At 37.4% G+C, this 13,470-nt stretch overlaps 1 protein-coding gene across 2 annotated transcripts in view; it reads right to left on the reverse strand.

Moving 5' to 3' along the window:
• The window catches only part of LOC124798527, a 133,354-nt gene that overhangs the window by 65,863 nt on the left and 54,021 nt on the right, over positions 1-13,470 (reverse strand). For both annotated transcript variants that reach the window (XM_047261974.1, XM_047261973.1), the window contains exon 4: positions 6,403-6,577. In XM_047261974.1, the coding sequence (XP_047117930.1) occupies positions 6,403-6,577 (175 nt within the window). The remainder of the gene's footprint in view (positions 1-6,402; positions 6,578-13,470) is intronic.

Raw genomic sequence — 13,470 nt, forward strand, 5'->3', positions numbered from 1 at the left:
TTGTCAACAGTATAAATACGCACGCGCACGCACGCGCACGCACGCACGCACGCACACACACACACACACACACACACACACACACACACACACACACACTAGTGGAGATGCTGAGTCGCAGATACTTAAACCTTTTGGCCAATGGCCTTTGTCAACAGTATAAATACGCGCGCACGCGCACACGCACACGCACGCACGCAACCCACTCACACAACTGTAGTCTCGGCCAACTGACAACTGTGTGGTTTCAGTTGCCTGAGACTGCAGTTGTGTGTGTGTGTGTGTGTGTGTGTGTGTGTGTGTGTGTGTGTGTGTGTTGTTGTTGACAAAGGCCACTGGCCGAAAGCTTTAAGTGTGAACATCTTTCTGGTGTGCCTATCTGCGGTTCAGCATCCGCTATACGGTGAGTAGCAACTTTCCTTCTCACAATATTGTTAATGGGCACAGTCGTAGGACAGAGGGCTGTGTAGTGCTGGAATGGCAGCAGGGGAGGGGATAGGTGGGTGAAGGACAGGGACTAGCAAAGGTTGAGGCCAGGGGGGCTATGGGAATGTAGGCTATATTGCAGAGTGATTCTGCTATTGCACAGTTCAGAAATGCTGGTGATGGTAGGTAGAAGTGAAGTGAAGCATGTTGTGATAGGCAGCTTGTTTAGCAACTCGATGGTCCAGGAGTCTCTTGGCCACAGTGTGTCTGTGGCCATTCATGCGGACATGGCTTGTTGGCTGTCACACCACATAAAAATCAGTACAGTTGTTGCAGCTTAGTTTGTAGATCAGGTGACTGCTTTCACAGGTGGCCCTGCCTTTGATGAGATAAGTGATGCCTGTGATCAGACTGGACTAGGTGATGGTGGTGAGAGAATGTATGCACAGGTCTTGCATGTACAGTAATGGCGTTAATTCTGGACACTTTGTTGAAATGATTGCTCATTTTAACATCATGAGATGTAACGAAGTATTGATATACTTAATTAATAAATTATGGTCTTATTTTTTTATGGTATCTCCTGCTGAATATTTATCATTTTTAGAGACTGTGATGTTATAATTATTATTAAAAAAATGACTTAACTGTCAATGATTAAACAACTTCACTCTTGTCTGCTAGTGCAGTTTTTTTCAATTTGTTCTGCTCCAACAAATCAATCATGGGAAGCATGTTAATATTATTTTATGCAGTGATAGGAAGTGTTCTGATCATTGTTGTAACTCCAGTAGTAGCAATACATTGTTGTTGTTGGTGTTTACAGTTTCTTTAGAGAGAGTTGAGTTGAGGTGGACGATGGATTGAAAACAACGTCTCTTGTACAGAAATGTGGTGACTGATCACCAAGTAAATGGATTAAGGCAGTACCACTCTGTAAAGAAGGTTATACGATGCAGAAAAAGCAAAAAAGTTGGGTGGATATGCTGCAAAGTCAGGTGTGAGGAAAGCCTGCAACTGCTATGAAGTAACAGGATCAATCAAAACTGCTCCAAGAACCAGCAGAAAACCAATACTGACTAATCAAAACTGTGATAGAACCTGTCGTCTTTCTCAGTAAGATCATCAATGTACCATAAAAGACATCAATGCTATCTTGAAGACTTCAGGGGTTGAAGTATCTGGATCAAACCATCAGCCAGTAACTTTTTGGAAATGTTTTATAAGTGAGGACTTCAAGGAAGAAGCCTTATTTGAACAAAATACAGAGGCAGAAATATGCACAATGGGCATTACACATAGTGAATGGACATAGTGAGACTGGGAAGACAGTGAACCACGTCATACCATGAAAATCAATACAAAATGGTTCAATGACTACCAAATTAGTGTGCTGGCTTGGCCAGAAACAGTCCTGACCTCAATCCAAATGAGAACGGGCTGTCAAGGCTTAAAATGATGGTTTCATGATGGAATCCCAACAACTAGAGGGAGCTCCTAGAGGCTATTATCAATCTGTGGCTCAAACTGATCGAATTAGTAGGTCTTTGACATTTGGTGGACTCAGTGCCACACCAAGTCAATACAGTGATCAAGCAATAACTTTTGTGCCAAGTAATTTGTAACTTTCTGTAATTGTTGGGTTGTAAGTATTTTGTTTGCTTTTAAATACTTATAATTAAGCTTTTATATTAAACAATGGAAAATCCAGGATGGAATGTAACGATATTATGAAAAGAAAAGTTGCTACCCACTACATAACGGAGACGCTGAGTCGCAGATAGGCACAACAAAAAGAAAACACACACACACACACACACACACACACACACACACACACACACGCGTGCGCGTGCGCCTCTCACACACGACTGCAGTCTCAGGTGTGTGGTTTCAGTTGTCTGAGACTGCAGTCGTGTGTGAGTCGCATTTGCATTTGCGCATGCGCGTGTGCTTTTTGTTGTGTCTATCTGCAACTCAGCATCTCTGCTATATGGTGAGCAGCAACTTTCCTTTTCACAATAAGTTTGTATATCTGAACTTTAATTTTCAAATACTGGACACTAAGGCATGACTTCTGGCAATTTTCATAGTAGTATACATTTCAACTAAAATAAACTCCTGAATGCAATATTCAATGAATCTATAGAAAGTGTCCACAATAAACGCCACTACTGTAGATCTATTATGCTGAAGACACAACTTTACTTACTCAGTGTAACGATATCCAACATTAAATTGGTGTGATGCAAATAAAACTGGTTTGTAATACAGACAAAACCCAAAAGCTTACGTTAGAATTGTTTAAGAGTATAAAAATAAATGTGTCATCTTTTAGGAATACATATTAAAGACCAAGTTTGCAAAAAGATCTCTCGATGTCCTACATCATGTGGAAAGATATAGTTAGTAGTAACCATCTCTCTATGACCTATTTTGGGCTCTTTCACTCACATGTCATAAGGCCAAATTAAATGAGGGTACTCCCTTCATGTTTAAAAAAATTTATAATATGGAAGACTGGTCCTATGGAGCTCTGTCACCTTCGTTTTTACAAAGTTTCAAATTCTAAAAGTTGTAAATTTTTTATGTCTACGTCTCTGCACCTTTTACCTGGAGCAGCATAAGAATGCATTGCCGCAGAAGAAATTCACAAGCATGACAATAGAAATAAGGCAAAGACTGACATTCCAAGGCACAGACTACCAAGAACAGAAAACTAACGAAGTGAATGTCTTCAAAATTTTTACGTCGTTTCCCCTCTCTGCTTGTTCTTTGCCATTTAAAAATTTCAAAATAGAACTGTATTACTGGCTAATGAAAAACTCATATTACAATACAAAAGACAAATGTTGATGGTGCTGAGACAGCAACCAGCCACAAATTTATTTTTAGTTCCTTTATTCAAAAAGTACCATTACCAGTTTCGAATCATTATAATTCATTGTCAGAAGGCTTTCATGCTTTCATTAGAATATGTGCTGTGCTTTTTACTGATTAGTTATCCTAAAATGTAAATAGTATGGGAGAGCAGCATATTTAGGTTTGGCTTCTGTGGCATACTGAATGGGTTTGGAGTGCATGTTGTGTGGATTGCTGTTTATGGGAACTGTGTTTCTTGTTTGCATTTTGTTGTGGAATTTTTCTATTATTATGGGTTTATATCCATTATTATGAGCAACTGTTTTAATTATATTTATTTCACTTTGTTGGTCTGGGTCACTCATTGGTACTTTTTTAATTCAATGTACCATGGCTTCGAAATACGCCATTTTTTGTTGGCAAGGGTGGCACGATGAGTTGTCAATACTCACATCTGTGATGGTAGGTTTTCTGTAAATGCTAAATTGATGTTTATGGTTACTATTACATATCTTCAAGTCAAGAAAGTTAATGCTTTTATTAGTTTCATGTTCAACTGTTAATTTAATATTTTTGTGCATTTTGTTTGGATCTGCTGCTAATGTATCAATTTCATTGTTTGTACAATCAAAAAGCACGATTGTTTCATCAACATATCTTCTGTAGTAGATAATTTTGTTTGAGATGTGCTGGTTGGTTGACAAAAATTTTTGTTCTATATGGTTGATGTAAATATCAGCCAATATCCCAGCCAAGCTACTTCCCATCATGTCGTTGGTACAGCTTGTTGTTGAAGCTAAAGTAATTATGCTCTAGACTACGTGTAAGTATTTCTGTGAGTTCATAGACCTCTGCAATACTAATTTTCTTATATCTAAGCAGATTGTTTCTTATAATGTTAATAGTCTCTTTGACAGGGATTTTTGTGTATAGGTTGACTATGTCTAGTGATGCTAATTTAGCTTTTGGTGGGATGTGGATGTCTTTAAGCTTATGAGTTCATGTGTGTTATGTATGGTGCAGTTATTTTAAAATTTATAGTATTTGGTAATGAGGTCTTTTAGATTACAGCTTATGGTGTATGCTGAGCTGTTTCTTGGGTTAACAATCGGGCAAATGGGACAATTTTCTTTATGAACTTTTGGCTGTGCACGCAGTTTTGGTGCTGAGGGATTCATTGATATACAGTTACATACTTCATATTTGTTCAGTAAAAAGGTACATTTCTGTAGTATCTCATGGAGTTTAGTTTGGAATTTTATTGTAGGATTCTCTTTCATGCATTACGATTAAAGAATTCCCTTTGTCAACCTTTACTATGAGTGCTTTACTTTCAGTTAGTTTGCTGTTAATATTTTTAAAATCTTTAAGTTCAGCATTTTAGTGGCTATTATTTGTTTGTAGTTGTTTCATTATCAGTTTATTTGTCTTGCATGCGAGTGCATAAACACAGCACATATTCTAATCAAAGCATGAAAGCCGTCTGATGATGAATCTTAATAATTCAAAACCAGTAAAGGTACTTTTTGAATAAAGGAACTCAAAATAAATTTGTGGCTGGTTGCTGTCTCAAAACCACCAGCATTTGTCTTCAAATAACAGCCACGGTGTCCAACCATGTCATCATATGACAAAATTGCAATACAAAAGAGTTCTATGATATAGACACTGTTGATTTTATATTTAAGATTGGGGCTGTTCTCTTTCATCTACAAGCATGGGGTCCCGGGTTCGATTCCCGGCGGGGTCAGGGATTTTCACCTGCCTCGAGATGATTGGGTGTTTGTGCTGTCCTCATCATTTCATCATCATCCACAAAAGTGGCTAAATTGGACTGAGCAAAGGTTGGGAAATCGTACGGGCACTGATAACCGTGCAGTCAAGTGCCCCACAAACCAATAATCATCATCATCATCATCATCATCATCATCTTCCATCTGATATGGACAATACTGATTTTATTATTTAGCATGGTAGTTGTATCCTTTAATTTGACTACACTATCATTATTTACTTATCACACCCTGGCACAAAGAGTAACATAAATCAGCAATGCAATACTTAAGAAAAGTCCAATTTGAATTAACTCTATAAAACTTAAATTGGAATAGTATAAGCTTCCTTTAAATTTCAAGTAAAAATCATTAGCAGTAATTTACATCATATTTTTTGTGCACACTGGAGTACTTCACACATATTTTTCAGTGACAAACTAAAAATTGCGGTTTTTTGACTTGTGTCATTTTTCTTGCTGGGATGTGATATGAAACTTCAATATGGGAGCTGCGAGTCCACCTTGATGCAAAACAGTTTTTGTTATTTATTTATTCATTTATTTATTTATTTCCCAATATTTTGTATGCAAAAGGAGCCAAATGGAAGAGTTCCAAGATAAAATTATGATGATATTTCATCATCAGTGGCAAATAAATAATAACTAAAGATTCCTTGCCCATTTTGCCCTGTATGTACTACTACCATGCAACAGCACTGCTTAATCACTGCTGTCATAATTAATACTCTTAATGTTTTACTGTCATCGTGAACACACTGATTTGGAACAGTTCTATTAAATGGCCAATAAAAATCCCACTTTAAGAAAAACATTTTATTACAACATGAAACAAACCGTAAATTTCTGTTATCACGGCGCGTTGCCTGAAACACATGATGAGCACTATTTGTTTCAGATGACTATTTCTACACATTGCAAAAGTGAATTGAAAATATCTGTCAAAACACCAGAGAAAATGTCTATGACTTGTCCTGAGGACATGGAGACACAATCGCCCGCAGACATGCCCGCGCCTGCGGCCCCACCCCCACACACGCTTGAATCACATAACAACATTTACAAGTCTTGTAATGCAGATTGTTCCTTTACCTTAACTATAAGAGCCTAGAGGGATATTCAAATGACACAAAGCTTCTCCATACTTTCGTTTTCTTAAATAACTTCTCCATTCATCTTTTCTTGTGTTGAATCCAAGTCCCAGTACACTTCATCTAGCCTTACCATTCTCACATTACCCACTAATCATGTCAATTTTACTACATGACATCCAAGTTCATGAATGATAAAGGTAATGAAATGACAGTTCACAACATACTTACATTTTCATTTTGCAGGTAATTCACTTTGACTCTTGCGTCCGTAAGTTGTTGATTTAATGAAGCAACTTCACGAACTAAAGCATTTTTCTCTGTTTCACATTTATCAACAATTCTTAATAATTTATCTTCCAAATTTTGGTTTACTTTTTGGACTCGCTTATATGACTCGTACAGCCTGGAAGGAAAAAAAAAATGACAGGGTAATGTACCAAGATGACAGTTTAGAAATTTAAATATCTGAATTGCAATTCACTTAAAATAACTAAGCATAATGTACTTCATGCACTCCAGAGGCCAATGTATACTGCAATGAGCATACAAAAACAAAACATTTTTATAATATTTATCAAAACAGCCTGAGTCACAATCAGTCAACTTGATAACTAGTTTTGATCACATGTAATGATCATCTTCAGATCTGATTCATCATGAATTGTGAAAAGTCAAACTTCTTAATAAAAAAAAAAAAATAAAAAAAAAACAGTGGAAGCTGTAAAATAAAGGCAACAGCACAATAGTACACCTGTGACAAAAGTCCCTGTCATTTATTAAAATGCTAGAAGCTACAGAATGTTGTCATAGGTGTACTATTGTGTTGTTGCCCTTACTTTACAGCTTTCACTATGTTCTTTTTAACACTCAAGCAGGCGTGCCGATTTTTCGTAACACGAGCAGACACGACTCATAATTTTTACATGTCTAAGAATAGCTGTCTTCATGTTATCAAGGCAAAAATGTATGAGTGAAATTACAGTTTAATCTTGGTTTAATTAAACAATGATAAAATAAACTTGTATTATATGAGCTAAATCACTGCTTAATTAAACAATAACAAAACAAACTTTCATTATATCACTCAGCTCCTGTGTTCAAGTGTTACCTCACAGCAATGTCCTCCCTGGACCATTAAACAACATTGTTGCATCAGATTCCTGCTAAACACTTGTTCAATTACTCATGATGTCATAGACAACTGCCTCATTGTCGGATTGCACTGCTAGCCCGAATCTGGGTCATTTTCTTGCATGGATTGTAAATTTTTTGTCACCCATTTCAATGTTTATTTTCATATTACTGCTGGTCACATGAATGACGATGAAATAAGTACAGGCATGCAATTGTACAACAACAATGGAATGGTGCAAGGCAATGTTATTTGTGGCTGGTGCACGTTACACCAGGCATTCCCACTCAAGTGTCAAAGAAGTTTGACTTTTAACAACTTGTGATTAATGAAAGTGACCAGATGTCCCGATTTGGCCAAGACAGTTCCAGTTTTTGGAGTCCTGTCCCCCTGTCCCAACCGGGTTCAGCCGGGATGTGTAGATATTCTGGTTTTTACAAATCAAATCCAAGTCCCAATCATGGGATGTTTCAAAATGTCACTTCTCACATTTTTAGCATTGTAACAGTGTTTTCCACTTTATTTCCATATCATATCCCAAACCTAAAGTTTACACAACTTGGCTGCTGACGCGTTCATGTTCAAGACCTTCAATAATACTTCCACTGAAGTTGGTGTTACTGAGCTAGATTTCCCTAGTGGTAGCCCTTTCGTGATTGTTTTGTTGGCATGAGTATTGCAGCGCATACAGATTGCAGTCAGTTTTGCAATGCCCAAATGTCACTGCATTTTCAGTTCCGAACTTCAAAAGAGGTAAGAAACATATTCATATTTTGGTTTCATAAACACTGTGGTAACTTTGCTTTTAATTAGCCCTCAATTACCATGGATCATCTCTCAGAGTGCAACAAGTTTTTTCAATTGTGATATATGACACACCCACGCAGACTGAAGTGGGCTCTTCTTTTTGGATGTGATGTACAGATGCCAGAGCTGTAGACTATTACTACACTTTTTTCCTTACTAACTGGCGACTCGGGGGTGGTACAAGTTTAAAGTGTGTTTGTGTGTGCGCATGACAGTGGCATCATAACTTCCAAATGAAAGGTCCAATTTTAATGCAGGTTTTTTATTTGGCAGCAGGTTTAATCAGAAAAGTTCTTAGCTATGTTCCATGGAAGTTTGTACAGCAGTTCAAATTTCACTAGCTACATTTTAAGTAAAGAGCTACATCAAGTTACGTAGTGCCAGATTGTAGAGCTTAACATATTGCCTGCCAACTATGAGTTATCTCGTACGAATAAACTGACCACTGGTGCCAACTGCGAGTTAACTTGTAGGAAACGAGTTTCTGCATACAGCTAGACACGAGAACATTCGTAGCAAATATGTGTAACTTACAGATTGTGGGCGGCAGGAACAGGTATAGTAAGTCATCTGGACGTGGTGAAACAGAATTTTTATTTTCCTACTTGGAATACAGTAAGAGAAAAGTCCATACAAAATTTCACACAAATATTTTAGTTTCAGGTGAAAAATGTGTACTGTGTCTCACAAAAGGTAATGGAAATAAAGGCTTTTTTTTTTAAACTGTTAATATGTCTTAAAGCAGAGGTTCCCAATTTTTTTGTCCTGAACCAGTTCTTTTTTTGCCATCCTGAACCACTGAAAATTCTTTTTACTATACACTAGAACATTTGAAAGAACTACCACACTCGTTATCAGGAGAAAGAAAACTGGCATTCTACGGATCGGAGCGTGGAATGTCAGATCCCTTAATCGGGCAGGTAGGTTAGAAAATTTAAAAAGGGAAATGGATAGGTTAAAGTTAGATATAGTGGGAATTAGTGAAGTTCGGTGGCAGGAGGAACAAGACTTTTGGTCGGGTGATTACAGGGTTATAAATACAAAATCAAATAGGGGTAATGCGGAATAGGTTTAATAATGAATAAAAATATAGGAGTGCGGGTTAGCTACTACAAACAGCATAGTGAACGCATTATTGTGGCCAAGATAGACACAAAGCCCATGCCTACTACAGTAGCACAAGTTTATATGCCAACTAGTTCTGCAGATGATGAAGAAACTGATGAAATGTATGACGCGATAAAAGAAATTATTCAGGTAGTGAAGGGAGAGGAAAATTTAATAGTCACGAGTGACTGGAATTCGTCAGTAGGAAAAGGGAGAGAAGGAAACATAGTAGGTGAATATGGATTGGGGGGAAGAAATGAAAGAGGAAGCCGCCTGGTAGAATTTTGCACAGAGCATAACTTAATCATAGCTAACACTTGGTTCATGAATCATGAAAGAAGGTTGTATACCTGGAAGAATCCTGGAGATACTAAAAGGTATCAGATAGATTACATAATGGTAAGACAGAGATTTAGGAACCAGGTTTTAAATTGTAAGACGTTTCCAGGGGCAGATGTGGACTCTGACCACAATCTATTGGTTATGAACTGCAGATTGAAACTGAAGAAACTGCAAAAAGGCGGAAATTTAAGGAGATGGGACCTGGATAAACTGACTAAACCAGAGGTTGTACAGAGTTTCAGGGAGAGCATAAGGGAACAATTGACAGGAATGGGGGAAAGAAATACAGTAGAAGAAGAATGGGTAGCTCTGAGGGATGAAGTAGTGAAGGCAGCAGAGGATCAAGTAGGTAAAAAGACGAGGGCTAGTAGAAATCCTTGGGTAACAGAAGAAATATTGAATTTAATTGATGAAAGGAGAAAATATAAAAATGCAGTAAATGAAGCAGGCAAAAAGGAATACAAACGTCTCAAAAATGAGATCGACAGGAAGTGCAAAATGGCTAAGCAGGGATGGCTAGAGGACAAATGTAAGGATGTAGAGGCTTGTCTCACTAGGGGTAAGATAGATACTGCCTACAGGAAAATTAAAGAGACCTTTGGAGAGAAGAGAACCACTTGTATGAATATCAAGAGCTCAGATGGCAACCCAGTTCTAAGCAAAGAAGGGAAGGCAGAAAGGTGGAAGGAGTATATAGAGTGTTTATACAAGGGCGATGTACTTGAGGACAATATTATGGAAATGGAAGAGGATGTAGATGAAGATGAAATGGGGGATAAGATACTGCGTGAAGAGTTTGACAGAGCACTGAAAGACCTGAGTCGAAACAAGGCCCCGGGAGTAGACAACATTCCATTAGAACTACTGATGGCCTTGGGAGAGTCAGTCATGACAAAACTATACTATCTGGTGAGCAAGATGTATGAGACAGGCGAAATACCCACAGACTTCAAGTAGAATATAATAATTCCAATCCCAAAGAAAGCAGGTATTGACAGATGTGAAAATTACCGAACTATCAGTTTAATAAGTCACAGCTGCAAAATACTAACGCGAATTCTTTACAGACGAATGGAAAAACTGGTAGAAGCGGACCTCGGGGAAGATCAGTTTGGATTCCGTAGAAATGTTGGAACACGTGAGGCAATACTAACCTTACGACTTATCTTAGAAGAAAGATTAAGAAAAGGCAAACCTACGTTTCTAGCATTTGTAGACTTAGAGAAAGCTTTTGACAACGTTAACGGGAATACTCTCTTTCAAATTCTGAAGGTGGCAGGGGTAAAATACAGGAAGCGAAAGGCTATTTACAATTTGTACAGAAACCAGATGGCAGTTATAAGAGTCGAGGGCCATGAAAGGGAAGCAGTGGTTGGGAAAGGAGTGAGACAGGGTTGTAGCCTCTCCTCGATGTTATTCAATCTGTATATTGAGCAAGCAGTGAAAGAAACAAAAGAAAAATTCGGAGTAGGTATTAAAATCCATGGAGAAGAAATAAAAACTTTGAGGTTCGCCGATGACATTGTAATTCTGTCAGAGACAGCAAAGGACTTGGAAGAGCAGTTGAACGGAATGGACAGTGTCTTGGAAGGAGGATATAAGATGAACATCAACAAAAGCAAAACGAGGATAATGGAATGTAGTCAAATTAAATCGGGTGATGCTGAGGGGATTAGATTAGGAAATGAGACACTTAAAGTAGTAAAGGAGTTTTGCTATTTAGGGAGTAAAATAACTGATGATGGTCGAAGTAGAGAGGATATGAAATGTAGACTGGCAATGGCAAGGAAATCGTTTCTGAAGAAGAGAAATTTGTTAACATCGAGTATAGATTTAAGTGTCAGGAAGTCGTTTCTGAAAGTATTTGTATGGAGTGTAGCCATGTATGGAAGTGAAACATGGACGATAACCAGTTTGGACAAGAAGAGAATAGAAGCTTTCGAAATGTGGTGCTACAGAAGAATGCTGAAGATAAGGTGGGTAGATCACGTAACTAATGAGGAGGTATTGAATAGTATTGGGGAGAAGAGAAGTTTGTGGCACAACTTGACTAGAAGAAGGGATCGGTTGGTAGGACATGTTTTGAGGCATCAAGGGATCACAAATTTAGCATTGGAGGGCAGCGTGGAGGGTAAAAATCGTAGAGGGAGACCGAGAGATGAATACACTAAACAGATTCAGAAGGATGTAGGTTGCAGTAGGTACTGGGAGATGAAGAAGCTTGCACAGCATAGAGTAGCATGGAGAGCTGCATCAAACCAGTCTCAGGACTGAAGACCACCACAACAACAACAACAACAACAACAAAAACAACCACCACACTCACCGCTAGTTCTTTTCCTGCCGTTCCACACCAATGCCAACACTTGCGAGAATACAGTCTTTGGCACAGAGGAGATACATGTTCTGAAGCCATCTTTATGTTTTTACATAATCAAGCATCAACTTTCAATGCAGAAATATTGAAGATAGAAGGCCAGCATGTTACATATGCAGAGGTTGGAGAAGCATTTCGTGAATTGGAAGTGAATATGACAGAAGAACGAAAAACCAGATTCGTGTCACATGTTGTAAGAAGTGCTTTAAGCAAACAAACTTGAATCTGAGGGGTGACATAAACTTTATTAAGTTCACTGAAACCATCGCTAATTTTATCATAGCATAGCACAATACATTGAGCAGTGGACAGATCATTTTAACGCCTTTTCGAACTTCATATGGGTTCTTTTTACAATGTACCTACATGGGCTGAGGTATAAAAATGCCACAAATCGCTCATAAACATACTGCCAAACTGTAACATCAATAGGCAGGAATTATTTCAAGAGTGTGTTAATATTCAGCAGTTTGTCAGCCCTCAGAAAAAAAAAAACAAATGGAATGTAGAGAAAACAGACACTGATATGTGTTGGGTACATACATTTCAGCTCTTCACATCAAAACAAATTCCTTACGAGAATATTTCAAGGATTGTGGAATTTGTGTCTTCCAGGCACAAATGCAGCAGTTGAGCGTGTCTTTTCTTTGATGAATATGATGTGGACATCTGACAAAACTCTAATGAAAATAGAGACTGATATCAATTCTGACTGTTAAAATTAACCTGAAACAGAGTTGTTCAGAATTCTACAATTTCCTAAACTTAAAAGAAAGTAAATGCTTGTTAAATAAAATTCATTCATCACAGAAATATGGGGGCATCAGCAACTGAATTTTTAAGGTTGTATAAGGTTATATAATCAAATACTTTATTAACTTTTAATATTTTGGTGCATCGTTATTATACAGTAACTGTGAATGTGTCTTATGTTTTATATTACATTTTTTATATTGTCATTGGATACCTGTTCTTATTTCAGTGCAAACTTTAATAAAGTATAACAATTATAGAATGCTGTTGTATTCTGAGTAGCGAGTAGTTACTGCATCAGTGGTGGTGGTGGTGGTGGTGGTGGGGGGTGGCCTCCCTTTCCCTCCTGTATGGGCACCCATGTTGGTCCCAGCTTAGGCTTCCAAAAATATGGTCACCTTAGATTAATCAGATCTAAAGATAATCATTACATGTAATTAAAACTAGGAATAAAGTGTGACTTATTGGATCTGAAATTGTTATAATAAATATTTCAAAAAATTTAAACACTTGCAGAATCTCTTGTAACAATATCATAATATCATTCTTCATGGGTCATTTAATAGAAATAGCTACAATTTGTTTCAAATTTGTTCAAGATAGTAAGCAAAGACATGATTAACAAATGAAATTTTCTAAAGTCAGCTGTTTAAAAAAAAAGTAAAAAAAGAAGATAATTTGTATGGAAATGACTCAAGACAAGACATTGTATGATTTAGTAATAAACAAAATTAGTTGTATCAACAGATTCGAACAAAACAAAAGAATAAAAAAGGTA

This window comes from Schistocerca piceifrons, chromosome 5 (assembly GCF_021461385.2).
Source record: "Schistocerca piceifrons isolate TAMUIC-IGC-003096 chromosome 5, iqSchPice1.1, whole genome shotgun sequence".
NCBI classification, from domain to species: Eukaryota; Metazoa; Arthropoda; class Insecta; order Orthoptera; family Acrididae; genus Schistocerca; species Schistocerca piceifrons.